At 43.8% G+C, this 22,745-nt stretch overlaps 1 protein-coding gene across 4 annotated transcripts; it reads right to left on the bottom strand.

The window, feature by feature from the left end:
• Positions 1-4,136: 4,136 nt before the first annotated feature.
• On the bottom strand, positions 4,137-10,264 carry LYSMD4 (LysM domain containing 4). 4 transcript variants are annotated; one of them, XM_082646897.1, is made up of 4 exons: positions 10,051-10,246; positions 8,642-8,931; positions 8,089-8,114; positions 6,401-6,541 (listed from the first exon to the last, which is right to left on the bottom strand). In XM_082646897.1, exons 2-3 carry the CDS (start codon positions 8,921-8,923, stop codon positions 8,103-8,105), a joined length of 294 nt encoding a protein of 97 aa, XP_082503023.1. In that variant the 5' UTR covers positions 8,924-8,931; positions 10,051-10,246; the 3' UTR covers positions 6,401-6,541; positions 8,089-8,102. The 4 variants fall into 4 exon arrangements, with proteins under 4 accessions (XP_082503022.1, XP_082503020.1, XP_082503021.1 ...); XM_082646896.1 differs by lacking the exon at positions 8,089-8,114 and having other exon boundaries at positions 4,137-6,541; positions 10,232-10,264; XM_082646894.1 differs by lacking the exon at positions 8,089-8,114 and having other exon boundaries at positions 4,137-6,541.
• Between the last annotated feature and the right edge of the window lie 12,481 nt (positions 10,265-22,745).

Genomic DNA, 22,745 nt, shown 5'->3' with positions numbered 1-22,745 from the left:
ATAAGAGGCTACTACAAACAATTATATGCCAACAAACCAGACAACCAAGAACAAATGGAAAAATTCTTAGAAACATACAACCTACCAAGACTGAATCAGGAAGAAATAGAAAATCTGAACAGACCAACTATTAGTAAGGAGATTAAATTAGTAATCAAAAACCTCCTAACACAGAAAAGCCCAGATGGCTTTTCTGGTGAATTTTACCAACCAATTAAAGGGGAATTAATGCCAATCCTTCTCAAACTATTCTCAAAAATCAAAGAGGGAAAACTCCCAAACTTATTTTACATGGCCAGCATAACCTGTCCTGAAAAGGACACTAAAAGAAAAGAAAACTACAGATCAGTGTTCCTGTTAACTACAGATGCAAAAATTCTCAATAAAATATTAGCAAACTAAATTCAGCAGCACATTAAAAGGATCATTTACCATGATCAAGTGGGATTTATTTCAGGGACTGAAAAATGTTTCAACATTCACAAATCAATGTGATACACCTCATTAATGAAATGGATAAAAATCATGTAATCATCTCGATAGATTCTGAAAAAGCATCTGACAAAATACAACATCTGTTCATGATAAAAACTCTTAACAAATTAGGTATAGAAGGAACATACCTCAACATAACAAAGACCATATATGACAAGCCCACAGATAATATCATGATCAATAGTGAAAAGCTGAAAGCTTTTCCTCTAAGGTCAGGAACAAGACAAGGGTGTCCACTCTCAAAACTCCTATTCAATATAGTACTGGAAATCCTACCCAGAGCAATCAGGCAAGAAAAAGAAATAAAAAGTATCAGAAGTGGAAAAGAAGAAATAAAAATGTCAATACAAAATTCTAAAGACTCCACCAAAAAACTGTTAGATTTAATGAACAAATTCAGTAAAGTTCCAAGATACAAAAGTAACAGTAGTGTTTCTATACACTAACAATGAATTATCTGAAAAAGAAATAAACAAAATGATCCCATTTACAGTTGCATCAAAAACAATAAAATACTTAGGAATAAATTTAACCAAGGACATGAAATCTCTACACTGAAAACTATCAAAACAAGACATCAATGAAAGAAACTGAAGTAGATACAAATAAATGCAACGCTATCCTGTGCTCATGAATTGGAAGATTTAAAAAATTTCCATATTACTTAAAGCCATCTATAGATTCAATGCTATCCCTATCAAGATTCCAATGGCATTTTTTACAGAAGTAGAAAAAACAACACTAAAATTTATACAGACGCACAAAAGACTCTGAATAGCCAAAGCAATCCTGAGAAAGAAGTACAAAGTGGGTAGCATCACATTTTCTGATTACAAGCTATATTATAAAGCTACAGTTATCAAAACAGTATGGTAGGGCTTCCCTGGTGGCGCAGTGGTTGAGAGTCCACCTGCCGATGTTCATGTCCCGGTCCAGGAAGATCCCACATGCCGTGGAGCGGCTGGGCCCGTGAGCCATGGCCGCTGGGCCTGCACGTCTGGAGCCTGTGCTCTGCAGCAGGAGAGGCCACAACAGTGAGAGGCCCACGTACCGCAAAAAAAAAAAAAAAAAGTATGGTAACGGCATTAAAACACACACCAATGGAACAGAATCAAGAGCCCAGAAATAAACTCAGTGATATACAGTCAAGCAATATTTCACAAGGGAGCCAAGAATACTCAATGGAGAAAAGACAGTCTTTCCAATAAATACTGCTGGTAAAATTAAATATTCACATGCAAAAGAATGAAAGTAGATGCCTATCTTACACCACACACAAAAATTAACTTGAAATGGATTAAAGACTTGACTGTAAGACTAGAAATGATAAAACTCCTAGAAAATAATATAGGCAGTAAGCTCTATGATATCAGTCTTTGCAAGGATTTTTTGGATATGACAAAGCACAAACAAAATAAAAAATAAACAAGTGGGACTACATCAAAAAAAAAGCTTCTGCACAGCAAATGAAACCATTAACAAAAATGAAAGGATAACCCACAAAATGGGAAAAAAATATTTGTAAACCATATATCTGATAAGAGGTTAGTATCTACAATATATAAACAACTTGCAACTCAACAGCAAAAAATAAATAAGTAAATAATAATAATCTAATTAAAAACGGGCAAAGGACCTGAATAGACATTTCTCCAATGAAGAAAGATATGAAAGGCCAACAGGTACATGAAAAGCTGTCACCATCACTAACCATTAGGGAAATACAAACCAAAACCATAATGAGATACCACTTCACACCAATCAGAACGTCTTAACATCAAAAGGACAAGAGATAATAAATGCTGACAAGGATGTGGAGAAAAGGGTATCCCTGTGTACTGTTGGTGAGATTATAGATTGGTACAGCCACTATGGTGAACAGTATGGAGGTTCCTCAAACAATTAAAAAACAGAACTACATGATACAGCAATTCCACTTCTGGGAATATATCTGAAGTAAATGAAAACACTATGTCAAGGAGGTATCTGCACCTCCATGTTCATAGCAGCATTCGTTTACATGGAAACAACCTAAGTGTCCATCAAGGGATGAATGGATAAAGAAGTTGTGATACATACACACACACACACACACACACACACACACACACACAGATGTTATTCAGCCATAAAGAAGGTGGAAATCCTGGGACAACACAGACAGATCTTAAGGGCATTATGCTAAGTGAAATAAGTCAGTCAGAGAAAGACAAATACTGTATGATCTCATTTATATATGAAACCTAAAAAAAAGAAAAAAACCAAACTCGTACAAAAAGAGATCAGATTTGTGGCTACCAGAGGCAGGGAGTGAGGTGGAGGGGAAATTGGAAGATGTGGTCAAAAGGTATAAACTTCCAGTTATAAGATAAATAAGTACTAGGGAAGTAATGTACAACATGATGACTATAGTTTACACTGTTATATGGTATACATCAAAGTTGTTAAGGGAATAAATCCTGAGTTCTCATTACAAGGGAAAAAATTTTTTCTCTCTTTTTTTTTTTTTGTATCTACATGAGATGATGGAGGTTAACTAAACTTGTGGTAATCATTTCACAGTGTATCTAAGTCAATTCATTATGCTGTACATCTTAAACTTATATAGTGCTGTATGTCAATTTTATCTCAATAAAACTGGGAAAAAATGTTAAAATCCCCTTTATAAGCCATCATCTCAGGGCGCATAGCATTCTCCCTCAAACTCAGGCTTTCACAACTAATTCAGAGGCAATGTAAAGAACTAGATTGCTGAGGAGGGGCTGTTTCATGGCTGTGGCTGGGTAGTCCTGCTCTGGGTGACCCTGAGGCTTCTGCTTCGTTTCTGCAGCCTTGTCTCCCCAGAATAAAATGGGAGCATTCCCTAGGCTTTTGCAATATTAGGCACTACAGTTCAACAAAAAGGACTGAAGACTATCTAACAAATCTAATTATTCCTTTACAACATTAACTCCCAAAACACGCTAAAAATGCAGTAAAATATATAGAAAATGAGCTCCATGGTATCTCTTATGTATACCTAAAACAATTTTAATATTTATTTATTATTTGGCTGCATCAGGTCTTAGTTGCAGCACATGGGATCGTTTCTGTGGTATGCAGGATCTTTTGTTGTGGCACATGGGCTCTTCTTTGCAGTGCCTGGGCTCAGCAGTTGCGGTGCACAGGCTCTCTAGTTGTGGCATGCGAGCTCCAGAGCATTCAGTGCGGTGTACAGGCTCTCTAGCTGTGGCGTATAGGCTCCAGAGCGTGTGGCTCAGCAATTGCAGCACACAGGCTTAATTGCCCCCCAGCATGTGGGATCTTAGTTCCCCAACCAGGGATCGTATCCCCTGCATTAGAAGGTGGATTCTTAACCACTGGACCACCAAGGAAGTCTCCTTAATAAAAGTTTTAAAGTATGTTATGCAGACCAATCAGCAAGACTGTACTTGTTACTACCTGTTCTTCACCTGCTGGGGTAACCTTGGGCCCAAGCCCTGGACAGGCCTCATCCCTTGGATATGGACACTTCCATTTTCTCCAACATCATCCCACATCTTTTAACTCTGAATTACCAGCTCCCTTATTAAAAAGGAGGAATCAATTTTCCTTCACAGAAGAAATTATTTTATTCCATTTGAAAAAAAGTATACAGATATTCATTCTTTGCCTGGCAAAAGTCATTTTCTCATGAGAGTCTGAGTCCTGCCTGGAGAATTTAATGGTGACAAATGGTTAGAGAAACCTGTGGCCCTCAGGGGCACAGTGCACACAAACGTTTGGCTGGAAAAGCATTTACATGATCAAAACATTTCCTGTAGCAAAGGCTGATAAGTTCATTTTATCCTGAAGACCATTTGCTTTTGAAGAAAACATTTAATTTTGAAGATAATTTAAATTTGCTAATTGAATCCAGGGCAACATAGTTTTTCACATAACTGAGAGGAGAATGAAACTGGAAGCCCATCTCAGGTACTTCTTCGCCACATTCCCCTCCTCTTACATGATGAGCTCTTTTAAATTGATCTCTAGGCTGAATGTGTCAAATGCCTTAAACCTGCCTAAAACCCAAGAGCAGCATGTTTTCCTCCCTGGAGACAGACCTCCCTAAGGCTGAGCCACCAGCCACCCTGGCCAATTTCCACTCCTTCAAGGGACCGAGGCAGGCTCCTGCCCTCACCCCATTCACCCTTGCTCCACCAGCAAGGTCTCAGAGGCCAACCCATGCCCTCCACGAGCCTCTGAACTTAGCACCACTGCTGCCTTATCATAGAAGGAGACGGGCAAACCCCCAGGCCACTCTTTTTATGGTCTTCCACAGCAAGGGTCACCTCTAGGCCCTCCATTAAGTGTTCAATATTTTAACATTATGAGCTACACTGTATTCACTCAAGGAAAAGTGACTGAGCCCCGTTCCTGTTCTGTGGCTCTAGAAGTCCTAAGGATGGAGTCAAGGAAGCAGCAGAAAGCAAGCCCATTCTCCCTGTACCACTCTTCCAGACACATATAGGGGCCAGCAAAAGCTGGATTGATGACTGTTCAGCCTTAGAAGTGTCACATGTTGGGACCTCGGTGAGAGGCACTCATCCTTCTCCCTATACCTACTCCACTCCAGACACTGACCAGAAAGAGCTCCTTCCAAGAATGCTGACTTGGGGGCTCCAGTTAGCAATCACTGTGGAAATGCTCCTCAGGTGAAACAGGGCCATGGCCTCCAAATGTCCTGGCCAGGAAGTGCTTAAAACATGCCTGCGTGTCAGATTAAGGAGCTCTAAAATTACGAGGAACAGAAGTGCTATTTATTCAGTATTATAGCAATTTAGATTTAGGGCTTTTTAAATTCTAGATATGACATTGCCTCAAAAAGGCTGTCTGAGGGGGCAAATGTGAAGCAGGGCTTATTACAATGTCATGTGTCACACTCTGAAACAGGGTGACATCCCATCTCTATTGCACAACACCTTTGTTGGGGGGGACACAAAACTTCATTTGTCACAGCCAGTCACTCCTCCACAGCAGGCAGGGGACAAAGCAAACATCCAGACAACCAAAGCTGATACCAGGGGCTCCCATACTGCAGGTCCATCTGCCAAGGCCATTCATCTCCCTCCAAGCATGTCCAGCTTGGGGACCTACACAGTGCTATTGTGAAGACACTCATGGCCAGTCCACTAAATGCCTTCAAGGAACAGCATCTGTCATGTGTAAATGTCTCTCCTGCCGCTCCTGTTTAGATGTAGGAGGTTGAGGACGCTGGTGTTTTGGCTCCCGCAGCCTTGGATTAGGCGAGTCTATTCCCCATGATGACTGTGATTGACATGATGGTGGCTTCTGAAAACGTGTCCATATGTCACAGAAAAAATGCAGCACGCTAAGATATGGCCAGTGTCGACTGATGCACATTAGGAGCCCAAGTGCTAAAGCTGCCCTGATTCCTTAGAAACAACAAGAGCTAGTTCTTCCCGTGGGTGGTCTGACTGAACTGGCTGTCTGAAGAGGGGATGGTTGGCAATGGAATCGCTAATTTGGGGGATTGCCCTAGAACTGCACTCACTGCCATCGAGCCATTAGGGACAGCAGTTGTATTCAAGATACTAGGGATCTCACTAGTAGTTTGTATTTTAAAATAGACCAAATAAAACACTGGTAAAACAATTCCAATCAGAAGCATGATAAAAACAGCATTCCACCTCTGAATTCCACAGTCTGCACCGTTTGTAGGTATCTTCGGAGGAGTCGGAAGCAATGGCTGACTGGAGGTCTCTATGCAGCAACTTTCACTCAAAAAGATTTCTGACTGCACTGCATGCTCAATATTCTGGTCAATGCCCTTAAAGAAATCCGTCAGTGTGTTAGACGAGGCACCGGCACTGACAGCTGCTCTGTCTGGGTCTGGCTGCTCCTCGAAGGTCACTCTGGTCTCTGTAGATGAGCTCAGGAGGGGTCTGAGTTCTTTGTGGGTCTCTGTTAGTATCCCGTGGTTTTTCACTGGAATCTTAACAGATTTCAAAGCATATAAGTCTTGTTCTCTGATGAAGTTGTTGACTTTCTTGATATCTGCAACCTAGGGAAGCCATGAAGACAAACATCACGAAATGATGTAAAGCTCCTTAAAACTAATATCCAAAAAGTGGTGCTTAACCTTTCTGCGTGATGGTCCAAGCCCACACAGCTTAAGAATCTGATGAACACTGGAAAACTGTACCTACACACAAAATTTAGTTTAGGCTGAATAACTTCGTTTTTTTGGCTTTAACTCAGCCTTAATGTATAGCTTAATCATAAGATTTTTTTATAGACTTACAAGTTTGAACAACTCAAGATTAGTTTTGGAAAAGACTTTGTTTGTTTAAAGTGTGCCTTCAACAAAATGCTTTTAGGTGAAACACATCATGGTAAAAGAAGGCTGTACCCTTTCTACATTTAACTTTTGAGAAAACAGTGCCCCCATCTGGGTGACTCTCTCCTGCATCAGAACTTAATTTAGTAGCTGTAGTAGACATTAGCATTCAGCAAACACAAAGCCTCAGCCAGCTCTACAAACACTAGAACCTAGTTCACCTGTAACAACATTTTAAAAGGTGTGCCCTCATGATTATACGACGTTTTCTTCCCCAGAAGCACTGTATGGCCTATAAACTTATTTTTAAAATAAAAGCGACCTAGAGTTAATTCACTTCAAGGATTTCACAACACTTCTTTTCACTAAAAACATGCAGAGAATATGCATCAACTTGAAAACTATAGATTGAAATATTCTATTCCAATATTAGGACTTGAGGAGAAAGGAACACGACTGTGAGTTTTAAAAAGTAACAAAGTTTATGACAAATTCCTCTCATAATCAAACCTTAATTTTTAAAAAGTAGGGGGAAATATAAGTCAAAGATAGATCCTCCCTCAAGTTATTGTTTGAAAACTTACCAAAAGCATCAGAGATGGACTCTAAGGTTCTAACTCCTAAGTCCACTTAAACTAGAGTGTAAATACAGCCAACAGACTTTATTCAAATCAATCATCTTCATTATTTTCATTACTTAGCAAGTGCTTTTATCATTTAATTGAATTGGGGTGGTGGACATTTTTAATTTATTATATCCCGAAACTTAAGGTGCTTGAGATATTTTTGTTTTTGATCCTAATAAACTAACATTAAATTTATTTACTTCAAATAGGAAAACTAATCACTTCTTAGATACATTATATAGTCCTTTTGGATTTATTAAACATCACTGTTCCAAGAAGCCCACTGCATCTATTCAGGTCTTTGTAGGAGAGGATTCAGTTTTCAACCCTTGCTCGATAAACCATATAGTATGTCTACAGAAGCTGATTATAAGAGTCAAATATAAATCTCAGTACAGTTTACAGACCACTATGTGTCCCTGGAGACCAGTTTATTTCCCTGGGAAACAACACCTCCACACAACATGCTGAGTCATTTGATCCTTGTTAGGTAAATGACAGACCCTTCAAGGATGAAAAGATTTTTTTAAATAAGTAGCTTATATAGCCTTAGAGAAAGCCATAGTAGCAGCACAGTGCTAGCAAATTGAAATAGTTTCTATCTAGGAGAAAATGCAGCAATTCAATAAATACCTTCCTACTTACTTTGCCATTGTTAATCACGCTGAATGCTAAAAATATAATTAAAGAGAGAAACAGGGTTATATAGATACACAGCATACAAAGGATAGATCATGCAGTTCTAAAAGAGAGAAGGCAAAACTTTACCAATCAAATAAGCTAAAACCAGCAAGAAAGGTTTAGAAAAAGAAAAGTAGCAAAAAAATAAAGCAAGCATACCAAAGAAATCTTGGATAAACTCTGCGTGGCATCTCTGGCCCCATTAGGTCTTAAATAAAATGTGCTCAAAAGGAAAAAGGTTTCAGAATTTCATTTTGGAGGGACAAGGAAGAGGTGCAGAGAGGGAACTGCCCTGTCACCTGAAATTCCTGACTAATTCCCTCTCTCTCTGAGGAACGGAAGGTACTTCCACCTGCCTTCCATCTCTAGCTAGACAGGGGTATCTTTTACTCTAGAGCAGGCTTCTTCCAACCACCTTTGGGGTCAGAAAGGGTCCCCACCCTTCAGTGAGCTCCTCTGTTCCTCTAAACACAGGGGCTGAAGGGCAGGTGGCACCTTCACCTGTGGAGTTTCTTACTTTGCAGCCATACTGAAGAGCAAGCTTGTTGAGGCTGTCCTCCTGGGCCAGCTCCCGCTGCAGCAGCACCACGTCCCCTGCTCCTGGCTGGTGAGGGTGGTGGGCACCCTTCTTCTGGCGCTCCTTGCCCCGGGGCCGCAGAGCTACTTGGTGGGACTCTTCCTCAGAGGAGTCCCCGGAGTCCCCAACACCATTCTCAAACATGTAAATGTGGCTGGTCGGAGTCCTACAGACCATGGCTGGGCCTTGGAAGGTCTTGGCTAACACTTCCTTCTGCCTCATTTTCTTAACTGAAAACCAAACCCCAGGGTTAATTCCACACAAGGCATATTCATTCCTCTGTGGCTACACTGAAGATAAGTGTCTTCTTGTTAGAGATGACTCCTTTCCCTAATATAAATACTCAACACATACCATCGGCACAAAAAATGTCAAAACGTGTTTACGCTGGCTGAGATGAAGGGAGAGAGACAGGCAAATAAATACACTCTTTTTTTTCTAATTGCATACTTTTTACGCAGAAAACAAGAGAGTCCTCTTTCTTCTCCCCTTATTCCTCATCCATAGCTATGTCTCCCCAAAACCCACATATGCCGATAAACAACTTCTCTTTTCGGTCCCAGAGTAGTAAAGAAGCAGCTGGGATCACTGCGATGAGAGGTGAAGACTGTTCCCAACTTCCTTCCTTGCACAGACCCTTTGTACAAAAAAATTCTTGCTCAACACTTCAAGCATTCCAAAGTAGCTTCACTTAAGGTCAAGACTAAGGTCACTTACTTAGAAGAACAATGAGACTAAATAATCTTGATTTTGAAACGACTTGAATTATATAACATGTGAGGCAAGCTGGGGGAAGATTTCTGTCAAACTAAGAAATTCGTCCGGTTTCCCACAGGTCCCTTGGCCTTCAGAACCTCCCCGTGTCTGGTTATTTTCACTTCCCGACCAGTGCGGAAGCCACAATACAAGCCTTTCCCCTCTCCAAGTTGCTCGAATGAACTTCCAGAAATGAAATCTCCAACCCGGGAACGAAAGCCTCAAAAAGAGTTGGCTCCGGGTTTCTTCGGAGCCAGGAAGAGATGCGGCCCCCTCGGGACTGCGTGGCCACGGAGCGACCCCCCCCCCACCTCGCCCCAGCCCCCTCCCCGCACTCCGGGGGCTCCGCCGGCCGGGATGAGGGAGGGAGGAGGCGGCTCTCCGGGTGCCCGAGGGTCACCTGCGACGGCCCGAGCTCGGGCGGACCCTCTCGTCGGAGCTCAGCGCCTGCCAGGAGCCCCGGCGGCTCGCAGCCCTCAGTTTCCCTCGGAGCTCCTTCCGCGAAAGGGAGCTGACTATAAAAAGCGAGAGCGGCCCGCCTCTATGCTTAGACGGGTGGGGCCCCAACATTCCACAAAGGCACGACCTCCGACCTCTGACCTCCACCCCAGAAATCTCGGGGCAGTCCTCGACGGTCTGGGACGCTGCACCTCCAGCTGCAGGACGCTGACCTCAGAGACCCAGGAGTGGCGGCTCGCCACCCAGCCGACGAGCTGTGCGACGCCGCAGCACCGCAACAGGCGCACGCAATTCCCCCTCCCACAAGCCAGGTACCTCAGCGTCCGGGATCCGCCGAGACCGATCGCAGCCGCCGCTGCTGCGCCTGCCGATTGGCTGCGGAAATCAGCAGGTTCCCGGGGGCGGGGACGGCGAGGCAACCAATGAAATCAGCGGTGGGCAGGGACTGGGACGAGCCGGGCAGTGCTGAGAGGTCAGCACAGGACCTGCGGGGAGCGAGGCCCCGGGGGCGGGGCCGGGGCCGGGGCCCTGGGTCTGGGGCGGGGCCTCAGCTCCTGGACTGACGCTTGCCACACCCGCCCGCCTGCAGCTGCTGCACCGGCTAGTTCTGGCTCCAGTTTGTGCCTCTGCTCTCTCTCCCAGCTTTCCGCTGAGCCTCGGCTTTTTCACCCCGCCCTATGTCCATGGTCTGTAACGAGAGCTCAGATACCCAGTAGAGTCGGTGTCACCAGCTGAGGCCTCCGGCGGAAAAGGAGCCCCTCTGGCTCGGTCTAGGAGGGTGAGGGGTCTCCGCATGCTGAGCCATCTCTGGCCAGAACACAGGAGGAGTTTGCTTCGCCGCGCCCCGCCCAAGAGGATAAAAAAGAAAAGTCCACCAATGTAAAACACTGAACCACGCAAACACGGACCAAGGAAACATAATTTATCAAGTGTCAGATGGCAGAGGACTCCTTAAGCTTAAACGTGCTGGATGAACTCTTTCACACACTAAAGCACAAAAGTTTAAAACTGCAAAAGATTAAAATCCTTAATCGAGAGAGACCTCATTGAATTAATAAGAAACACACTAAGATTCCGGTAGATAAATAGATGAAGAGCATTGAGTACACAATTCTGCAGAAGCAGAACACAAATGGCTATCAGGGAAGAGAAATTAACCCTCACTAGCAATCAAATTAAACCACAAAGCAAAAGGATTAAAACAGTAAGATCTCAGAAACCCCTTCTATGGCTTTCCATCCCACTTAGAATAAAAGTCAAGTTCTTTATCTTGGCAGACAAAGTCCAGGGTGGTGTGAGGGCTCCAGCACAATCTACCTGTTCCTTTCAGCTATGCCCCACTTTTCTCTGGCCTTTAAACACCCAGATCTCCCACCTCTGGCCCTTCACAGGAATGTCCTTCTCTCAGCTGCTGGCATGGCTAGACCTTCTGACCCTCAGGCCTCAGATAAGTCACCTTCTCAGCAGGTGTCCACCCTATATACATGTGTGCTCCCTCCGTGTTCTGGCAGATCAATTTGTTTCTTCATTGCACTTCCCGCTTAATTTACTTGTTTTATTGCCAGAATCCTCCTGCCCCTAATTATCATCTCTGTTTTGCTCACCACTCCCAATGCCCAACTCTGCTTGCACTTAGTAGGTGCTCATTAAGTAGTGGTTCAATAGGAGAGACATTAAGTGACCTCAGTAAAGTACACAGGAAGGAAGTAACAGCACCAAAATCCAGTTCCTTCTGTGTTTGATTCCAAAGGCCCAGCTGTCTGGTCCAGAGCACCTAGCCATGGCCTGGTAGATTTGGCAAGCCTAGGAGTCAGAATTTAAAAGTGTGATTAATGGGAGAGGAGTCAGAACAGAACGTGCAAATCTGAATTAATATAGTCACACTCTGATCGGTTATAGTTGCTTCTTTCATTCAGCTGTCCAATAAAAAACAAATCCAGATTCAGGAGGGACTTTTTTCAAAAGGATTACTGCCAGCGGAGAAAGGGACTGTTGCAGTGGGGGAGGAGGACTATTGCAATAGAGAGAAGGTCTATAATGCCTGCAAGCATCTAAGAGTTAGGCAGAAAGGGTTGCTCTTTTACAAAGAGGAATAAACAAGACTAGAAAGAACCAGGTGTGGGGAAGTGGGATGAAAGGGTGGCAGGACTGGATAGTAAATCCAGCCTATTCTCAGGTGGGACTGTATGCTGGCTCAGGCTGAGGCTGGGCCAAAGTTCATTCAGGGGCCTGGATGATGGAGAGAGGCTTAACACAAGTTTGGTTAACAAGCATTTGTTTCCAATTGACCAATGGGGACAAGAGGCTCAGCTCATCATTTATGAGGCAAAGAAAAGAAATTTGTTTCTGACCTTGTCTTAGGTAAACAAGGGGGGCATCTGTGAGTCTTTAAGTCATATGGGGAAGGAAGGGTGGTTCTTTGCAATAAGCCATTTTCCAGAACACAAAAAGTTTGGGAGGTTGGTCTTAACCTTCATTGCTTTCCAGGAGCACATGGCTTGGGTAAAGTTCAACATTGTCCAGCTTATATCAATGAATTTCTGTCTGCGTGTTGAGCACTGGGGCACAGTAGGAAGTAAAGCTGGCAAGTCCTAATGGGGCTTACATTTCTAGAGGGAAGATGGGCAAAAACAAAGATATATACAGAAAAGAGCACTACAGATTTCACTAGAGCTTCGATGGTCGTGTCTGTTAACAAAAATTATCCAAACATCATAAGGGCAAAAGGATGGCTGTGTATCCTCTCAGCACTAACCAAGTCCCAGCTTGGTTAGCAGACCTGTGCAAGAATTATCTGATTCTCTAAGGCAGAGGTTCCCGAAGTGTGGTCTAGGGACTCTGGGAATTCCTGAGACCTTTTCAGGAGGTCTGTGAGGTCAAAACTATTTTCATAGTAATGCCAACATTATTTGTATTTTCCACTTCATTCTCTCTTGATAACCAGTAATTGAGCTAAAGTATATTGAGTCCTTCCTGAGTACCAAGTAACACAACAACAGTATATGTAGGTATTATTATAATCCCCAATTTCCAGATGGAAAAACTGAGTATGAGAGAATTGCAAGTTGCACATCCAGTATCCATTCTAACCTTTTACTTAGGAACAAAGCCCTAACATTATTTGGGGAAACAATGTGCCAAGCTGAGACTACATTTCCCTTCCTTGCAATGGGGTGTACACATGTGAATAAGTGCCAGACAATGAACTGTAAGAGGAAAATGTTGGATGGGACTTCTTAAAATGCTTTTTAAAGGAAGACATCTGCAAAAGCTCTGTAAAATATTTTTACCCTTGCTCCTGCTGCCTGGAATGTGATGGCTAGAGCACCTACAGTCATCTTGGATCATCTTGGCAACATTGGAGGTGGAATCCATGTGCTAAGCACGCCAAAGCAGAAAGATGGAAGGTGTGTGAGGAAGAAATAAATACCTCTGTTGCTTAAGAGGTTGTGAAGATCTCTGTTAGTAGCAGTTGAAGTATTTCCTAATTTATATACTTAGGCACAGAGGTTAAGTTACTTGTCTAAGATATCATAGCTAGGAAGTACAAGAGGCAAGATATAACCCCAGACAGTGACTACAAAGCCCACGGTCTTATGAAAGCTTCTGAGCAGGGTTCAGTTTTGCTTTATCTGCTGCCCCAGCCCAGCCAAAGAGACCTGCTAACCTGGTTAACAGTTTCCTCTGAAACATACCCTAGTTTGGTTTCTCCCCTAGTTTTTGCCCCAGGCCCTTGGCTAGACTGGCTGAGATGCAGTTCTTCAGGGCTGAGTGAAGCCAGATAGGAGGTGTTGGAAAAACATGGCTCATCTACTGAAGTGTGCCAGAGTCACATCCACCAGAGACAGTCCCACTTCTTCAGCCCTGAAAAAGCTATGACTGACCAAACATCCACAAGCAAACCTGCCTGCTCAGATGTCCCTCATACGCCTGCCAAACCTAGGCCATCATGTCCCTGTGTCAGCCTGCTATGGACTGAATTGTGTCTCTCCCCTAAATTCACGTGTTGAAGCCTTAACCCCCAATGTGACTGTACTTGAAAATTGGGCCTATAAGGAAATAATTCTGGTTAAATGAAATCCTAAGGGTAGGACTCTGATCCAATATGATTAGTGTCCTTATAAGATGAGACCCCCAGAGAGATCACTCTCACTCTCTCGCTCTCCCTGCTCACACTCAGAGGAAAGACCATGTGAGGATCCAGCAAGAAGGTGGCCATCAGTGAGCCAGGAAGAGAGCCTGCACCAGAATCTGAACCCTAATGGACCTTGATCTGGGACTTCCAGACTCCAGAACTGTGAGAAACAAATTTCTGTTGTGTAAGCCACCCAACTGTATTTTGTTACGGCAGCCTGAGCTGACTATGACACTGACCTTGTCCCCAGGACGCCCCAGCGAGGGCAGGAGAGATGGATGGGAGCAGATGCTATGTGGCTGTTTTCCTGGATGTTTCAAAACACCAGTAAGTACAGAGCAGAGAATTGTATTTGCAAAGCCATTAGAATTTCTTACATCACAACTTCTCATTTTTTAGAGAGGAATTTAAGATCTATAGACACAGGGGACTTGCCTGAGGGTGCGTAGCTGGTTAGCAGTAGTTTTGAGGCACTATGGAAAATGAATGGAGTCCTACGCCAGCTCTGCATTTACCAGCTGTGCAACGTTGATCTTCCTATAAGCTTTCTGGACCTTTGTCCCCTCTTCTACTGTGTTGTCCCCTATGCCCAGGATGGCCATGCATTCCCTCTGCCTGGAACAATTCCAGGTTATGCCTATTGTCTCAACACAATTATAATTAACACCCCTTCCCTTCTCATAGTGTCTGGACACACCCTCTACCCCTGTGGCAGTTTTCAAAGCATATACTCTCCACCCACCACCTGGCAGACATTGCTAGTTCATCACTGAAGCCCAGACAGCTGTTAGGCCTCTGCATGGAATATACAGGACAGCCATGACCAATCAAGCAATATTGTCAGAGGAGGTGAAGTTGGTTTGCCATGCCTACTCTGTGGAATCTGGTAGTCTTGATCTGGTTTCTTAGGTTGTGGTTTCTCTAGTGACACAGGAAAATCCATTGGTCATTGTGGCTCAGTCTCCTATCCACAAAATGGAAAAATCAAAACCTCCTGAATTCTTCCACATGTTGTAAAGTCATCGTTAGAAAAGAAGCACTTGGAAGAAACATGGCAATGAGTGTTAAAGCTCACAGCTCCAAAGATGTCACCAACTATAGGAATTCATGGGAAAGTGTAGAAAAAAGGTTTAAGAAATAGATTGCATTTGGTACAGCAAAAAAGTCATTAAAAAGTTAAAAGGCATATGACAAATCAGGTAAAAAATTTGTTGTCTTTGATATGTTAATATCTTTAATATATAAAAGGCATTCAGACCTTAATAAGAAAAAACAAACATTCCGTGGAATAATGTTGTAAACAATTCACTAAAGAAATACACATAGAAAAAGGGTGTTAACTTTACAGATAGTCAAATCAGTGGAAACTCAGATAGCTGCAAGAAGCTGAAAAACTCAAACCTAAAAGGATTGTATAGTTGCACAGGTTGGGATAGGGTACTCTCAGGCCCTGCCTGTGGGAATGTCCACTGGGACATTTGTAGCAATAGCTTTTAAAATGTGCATATTCCCTGATTCTGCCTCCCACGTTTAGGAATTTACCAAGGAAATAATTAGGACATGTAAAAAGATTTGCTATAAGAGTATTCTTAGTGGTGAGAAATGAGGGGGGGAACCCAAAAATGTCCAATAGAAGGGGATTAGGTTGAACTCATTTAGGTCGTTTATGAAATGGAATAAAATATGTACACTCATTTAAAATACTCTTGTAGAAGAGTAGTTATAGACATGGAAGGATGTTTATGAATAAAAAGCACTGTTTTAAAAATCTCTAGAAAACAAAGTAAGGGGCAAATACCCAAGCATCACCCTACATCCATCTGAGGTTGTAAAGCAGAATGTTCCTAGTAGTTCTTCCTAGGTGACTTTAATTGCCTTATTTGTGTGCATTTGCATTTTTAAACTTGTCTCTGCTCCACACATCTTGTTATGAGGAGGTGATGGACCTGCCAAGCAGCAGCTGAAGCAACAGGTGCTCAAGTTAGTCGTCCAACTTTGAATCTAGAGCCATACCTTAGGACCTGTAGGAAAATTCTGTGACCTCCACAAGCCTCAGTTTTCTTGTTTATAAAATGGGATCTGAAAAAGAATATATATATATATATATATATATATATATATATATATATATCACTTGCTGTACACCTGAAACTAACACAACATTGTAAATCAATTATACTCCAAAATAAAATAAAATTTAAAAAAAAGGATCTGTGATAGACCCTGCTGTTCTCCAGATGACTGGCATACAGTGAGCATTCCGGGAATGTGGCTATCATTGTTACCAAGGGGGAAACCATAAAGGCATAAAAGTCATTTTTCATTAAAAAGTACATTCCCACCCTAACTTAGGTAGCTGGAGGTGGTTTGTGAGGCTCAGAACTGCTCTGATCTGGAGACAGGTTTCTCAGGTGAGTTTTTGTGTTTTCTTAAATAAATTTATTTATTTATTTTTGGCCATGTTGGGTCTTCATTCCTGCTCACGGGCTTTTCTCTAGTTGTGGCGAGTGGGGGCTACTCTTCGTTGCGGTGGCTTCTCTTGTTGCGGAGCATGGGCTCTAGGCACGCGGGCTTCAGTAGTTATGGCTTGTGGGCTCTAGAGCGCAGGCTTAGTAGTTGTCGCACATGGGCTTAGTTGCTCCGTGGCATGTGGGATCTTCCCTGACCAAGGCTCGAACCCGTGTCCCCTGCATTGGCAGGCAGATTCTTAACCACTCTACCACCAGGGAAGCCCCCAGGTGAGTTTTAAGTCTGTTTGTCAACAGCTTTATTTGTGTCAGATTTCATATCCCCGTGGGCCAGGGTGTGGGGAAGTGCCTGCAAACTGCAAACAGGGCTCTTACGAACCAGGCAGGCTGTCATAGGCAGCGTCAGCGGGGACACCGCCCTCAGACCCAGTGAGCGCCTGCCTGAGAAGACCAGTGCCTGGCCCGAGCTCCCAGGCCATCCCAGGCTGACTCCCACCTGGGGCTGCTCTGTCACCTCCACCTTGGCAGGAAATTTGGTCTCCAGTTTTGGTTTCCCAGAGTAGCAACACCCACAAGACCTTGGTGTATACAACAGGGTGTTTAAAATTTTCATAGACACATCTTAACACCTCTCAGGAGCAAAACCTCAATACTCCTCCACCCTCACCATTTTCCAATCTCCTTGCTTTCTCTGGTGCCAACCTTTAAACTCAGCTCAGGCTCTCCTGGGCATACCTGGGAGTTATGCCTAGGGTCAGAGGGCCTGCTCCACACCTCCATGGTCCCCATCTCCTCCCAGTCCCCTGGGGTTGGATGGGGGACAGTTCTCGTTTATAATTTTTAATATGACTTACATGGTAAAATCACACTATATTAGATATATTAAGTTACAGAAAATATTAAAAACAACTTCACCTCTTAGTTACTTTATAATGTGGCTACTAGAAAATTTAAAACTGCATCTGGTTCACCTTATATTCCTATTGGACAGTGCTGCCTGCAGTGCCTGAAATCCAGTGTTCAGAGCCTGCATTTGTCTGGAGGCCTCCGTGTTCTCTAAAGGTTAACGTGCAGGTGTCCTGACCATTCGAGTCAGTTCCAAGCTTGGCCAGAATGTCAACAGCGGGGCAGGGATGAAGGGAGGCAAGGATGGTGCCAAAGGGACTTCTTTGGCATGCCCACCCCCTCCCTCCCCAGACATTCCAACCAGAACCCTTTGACCTGAAGTTCCGCTCAGGTGGTGGTAGGCTGGGAGCAGCAGGGCTGGCTGGGCAGGTGGGAGGTCTCTCAGATCAAGACTCAGGGCACCTGTACCGGGGGAAGGTCCAGGAGAAAGCCGCACTCAGTGATATTTCAGACTGCAGAGTGAGAATGGGCCACCCAATTAGAGTGGGGGGCCAGGGGCAGCTGTTGGAAGCAGCGCCTGGAGCCAGGGTGTGGGACTGAGGGAGACGAGAGGCCAAGGGCAGCCAAGGTAGCTGAAGGAGGGCCCTGGACTCCCCAGCCCAGCATTCTGCCCAGAAGCTTCCTCATGGTGCCCTGGTGGGACCACCAGGGTTTTCTGCCTAGAGAGACTTTTCGGCTAGTGTTCTGTGTTACTGCAGGTCAGAGCATGAACCTATGGAACTGTAGGCACCTTTGGTAATGCCGCTCCGCCAGGACCCCTGGGCTACAAAAGCTTTGATCACACGCATGAGCATGTCGGGCCCCTCAGCAGGACTGTTCTCACCTCCAAACAGACATCAAACTAATGCATCCTGTATGTACAAAGTAGGTGCTTAAAACCAGGTTGTAAACATCTTCTTAACCCCATGATTAGAACCCAGAAGGGGCTCGGCAAAACATCTATGTAACTGATTTGAATATGTACTTGACTAATGCTCCTAAAGCATGAAGCTACCATCGACTGAGGGGCTGCTGTGTCTCTAACCAAACCTTTCAGCATCATTTCCAGCCTCAGGTCCTTTCAGGAACAGTGGACCTCTCTACAGTCAGGATTTAACCAAGAAACAACTCAGAGTATTCACATTAGAGGGAACTGCATTCAGGGATTGGGGTCACTGGTAATGGATGAACCAGTGGAGGGCATTAGCCACCATGGTGGAGCCACCATCCCCCTAGGCTGGGGGGCATTAGCAGGAGGTGATGTCATGAGAGCCTACGCAGTGGGAGCCGGAACCTTGGAGGAGACAAAAGTGCTGTGGAGCTACCTCGTGAGGCAGCGAGGGAGAGTAGAACAATGTCTTTAAAATTTTAAAGAGAAATGGCTTTCAATCTAGAATGTCTAGATCCAGCAAAACTATCAATGAAGCGAAAAGATGAAATAGAAGTATTTTTGAATATGTGGGATCTCCCAGAATTTACCTCCCGTATACCATTTCTCAGGATGCCACTGAAGGATTTGTTACTCCGAAAACAAAGGAGTAAAACAAAAGTGATGAAAAGGCATCCAGGAAACAGAGACTCCATCACAGAAGGATGGGTGGGGGTGAAGGGTATGCATGAGACGGCGTGGGTAGCGGGGGTGGTCCCCCAGTCTAGACTGAAGCAAGTCAGATATGTCTCAATGTATTGAAAGAGACTGGGAGAGAGTTTAGGATTCGATTATTGATAAAAACATAGAAAACTAAATAGATGTTTAAAAAATCCAACAATCATGATTCAAAACGACCCATAGAAACTAGTGCAGGATCTAAAATTAAGAGTGTCATACCACATGACTCAGTTGTGAGGAGTGTGCTGATCTAACCCAGTCATAACCCTACCTGATGTGGGGGGTGAGGAGGGTCTCTGTGGCATACTGGGGCACAGAGGACACCCACACTGCACAACGTCAACTGCCATTTGCGGCAGACAGCGGACATGGTATGTAATGGGTTGAATTATGTCCCCACAAAAAATATGTTTTTTGGAGTCCTAATTCCCAAAACCTGAGAATGTGACCTCGCTTAGAGACAGGGTCTTTACAGAGGTTACCAAGTTAAAATGAGGTCATTAGGGTGGGCACTAATCCAATATTACTAGTGTCCTTACAAAAAGGGGAAATTTGGGCACAAAGACAGATGTATACAGAAGGAAGACAACGTGAAGAGACACAGGGAGAAAACAGCCATCTACAAACCACGGAGCGGGGCCTGGAACAGATCCTTCCCCCATGGCCCTCAGGAAGAACCAGCCCTGCTGACACCTTGGTCTGGGAATTCTAGCCCCCAGAACTGCGGGAAAATAAATTTCTGTTGTTTCAGCCACCCAGTTTGTGGTACTTTGTTACAGCAGCCCTAGGAAACTAATACATGATATATTGGGAAGTTGCTACAGACTGAATGATTGTGTTACCCCAAAACTCATATGTAGAAACCTAATCCCCAATATAAGGGTATTTAGAGGTGTGGCCTTTGGGAGGTGATTAGGCCATGAGGGTGAAGCTTTCAGGAATGGAATTAGTGTCCTTATAAGGAGAGACAGGAGAAAGAGGGTCTCTTTCTACCATGTGAGAACAACAGCAAGAAGACATCTGTCTGCAAACAAGGAAGAGAGCTCTCACCAGGAACCAAATTGTCCAGCCCCTTGATCTTGGACTTCCCAGCTCCCAGAACTTCTGAGGATCTTGGGGGAAGGATCTGTTCCAGACTCTCTCTGTGGTTTTTTTTTTTTCTCCCTGTGACTCTTCACATCATCTTCCTTCTGTACGCATCTGGCTTTGTGTCCAAATGTCTGTTGTTTAAATCTGCCAGCCTATGGTATTTTTGTTAAAGCAATCTTAGGTAATACACTACCCCAGTACTCCCCCCCCCCATGACAGTTGCCCATTGCACCGTAGCAGCACGCCAGAGGTTACTAGCGCTCCAGCTCCCACCAGTGATGTGGTCTTCGTCGCTGGCCAGAAGGTGATCCAGCTCCAAAATTCCAGGAAAAGAGACCCACCAAAATCTTGAAGGATGAAATGAACTTACCACACAAATCCAGTGGACCCAAGTGACACAAGGAACAGACAGTAGTGGATGCTATGGTGCCCCCCGCCCCTCCAACTGCCAGGATCATTGGTCAGGGTGGCTCACAGCTGAGTTTCACTCTGGGGATTGCTGTCTGCTGAAGGTTAAGTCCCATCCTGGGGGCATCCAGGTTAGTGGTTAGTGTGGAGGTGGGACAGGATGGGACCTGGGACCTGGGACCCTCTGCTGCAGTGCTTGCACCTGGACAAACATCTCCTCAAGCAACAAAATACAAAGAAACTATACAGGACTAAGAATACCTGTGTGCATGCATGGTTGGGGCAAATTGTGAACAACAAGATACAAAAATACCAAAAACCCAACTGCCACTTCTGAGGAGCCAGGAGCAAAGGCTGGGTACTGCGCATGCCCCCCTGCACACACCACCACCTAAGCCAGCCCACTTGCCCGACCCCTGGACACACCCCCACCCTCACCCCATATCAGGAACCAGCTCGCCCCCCACTCAGTGAGCAAGCAAGGGAACATTTTACTTGTTTTCACTCCCTCATGCTGCAGCAGGAGTCCCAATAAAGCCTTGCCTGAATTTCTTGTCTGGCCTCTTATCAATTTCTATTGATTAAGGAGGCCAAGAACCCTGGTCAGTAAGAGAGGTACAAAGGCCTGTCCCTTTGAGCTCAATTCTGGGCAACGCTGAAAAGCCTGTCCAGCTCCAGCCCTTTGTGGTTTGGCAGAGACGTCTCTCATAGGGTAATTCCCAAGGGCATTTCCCAGTAACCTTCCTGTTCGCCAATCCCAGCCTTAGAGTTTTTTCCTGGGGAATCAAACCTGAGACGATGTTATTCAAGTTGTGAATGAACCATAAGTCGTCCAACCATCTCCCTGTCAATAGCATTCACTTTGTCTCCTATTTTTCCAATATAAAGTTAATATCCATGCAAATATAGCCCTATATATATATGGATTCCTTTATCACTCTCATTCCCAGGAATGGGATTGCTGAATTGAAGAGTTAATTTAATTTTACTAATAAATTGAATTGAATTGAAGTTAAGAGTAGATTTAATTTTACTAGGTATTACCAAGTTGCTTTGCCACAATTCACATTTCAGCAACTCCTTTCAGAGTACCCCTTTCCCTGCATCTTTGCCCACAATACACATTAACACTTATTTTTTTTTAATTTATCTGTTGGTTATAAAGTGAAATGTTGTTTCTTTAATTTACATTTTTCTAATTACTAACAAGTTTGAGCACATTTTATGTTGGTCATTTAAATTTGCTCCTCTGTAAATTGCTGTGTTAGTTGGGTTAGGTTCAGCTGCATACAGCAGAAAACTCCCAAAATAGCAGAGGCTTAAATTGGATAGAAATTTATGTGTCTCCTATAAAAGGATTCTGGAGGTTGGAAGTACATGGTTGGAATCATGGCTTTACAAACTTGTCAGTGAATCAGATGTCTTCCGGTGCTCTGTTTTGCTCTCTGCAGTATGGCTGTGGTCCTCAGCCCCCTGTTCCAAAATAGCTGCTGGTATCATACCCTCATTCCAAGCAGCAGGAGACAGGCAGGCACAAAGGACGGCACACTCCCTCCCTTTAAGGAGATTTCCTGGACATAACACACAATACTCCTGCTTGCATATATTCAGTCAGAACTTAATCCGGTGGCTACACCTTGTTGCAAGGAAGGTTGGGAAATTTAGGTTCTGAGTTACTACTCTGAGTAAAATCAGAATTTTATTACTGAGAAAGATGGAGGTTTAGGGAGATGGTAATTGGAATAAGCAACTAGAAATCCCAGCTATAATTGCCTTCTTTTTGCCTGTCATTTCCATTTTTTCTTTTGCCTTTTTTTCATGTCAATACAGTATTATGTTGAACTGTATGAAATTGTTAATATTTTACTGTTATGACCAATGAAAACAGCAAGTTCATATGATTCACCCTAGTAGATATGAACGCTTTGCCTTTTAGCATGGCAAACCTTTTTTCTAAAATTGCTATTTGTATATCAAATTTGTTTGTGGTGCCTTTTGCCATTCAAAATTTTTTAATTTTTATATAATCAGATGTGTTTTTTTTATAGCTTCTGGGTTGGCTGTTTTGCCAGATAAATTTTCACGTAGATTTAATCCCTTATATTTTCTTCTAAGATTTGAACTGCATTACTATTTCTTTTACATTTAAATCTTTCATTGTTCTGGAATTAATTTTTGTGTATGATGTAAAATAAAGTCCAACTTGATGGTCTTCAGCTGGATGGCCAACTGTGC

Source organism: Grampus griseus (genome assembly GCF_964374135.1).
Source record: "Grampus griseus genome assembly, chromosome: 2".
Classification (NCBI taxonomy): Eukaryota; Metazoa; Chordata; class Mammalia; order Artiodactyla; family Delphinidae; genus Grampus; species Grampus griseus.
Note: the sequence above shows the minus strand (reverse complement) of the source record. Positions and strands in the feature narration are given on the sequence as shown.

Coding starts and splice junctions, on each gene's coding strand:
- LYSMD4 (XM_082646896.1), bottom strand. CDS start 8,923: ATGAGGCAGAAGGAAGTGTTAGCCAAGACCTTCCAAGGCCCAGCCATG. Junction 6,542..8,641: donor CTCTTCAGTATGGCTGCAAA/GTAAGAAACTCC, acceptor TGGCTTCCCTAG/GTTGCAGATATCAAGAAAGT.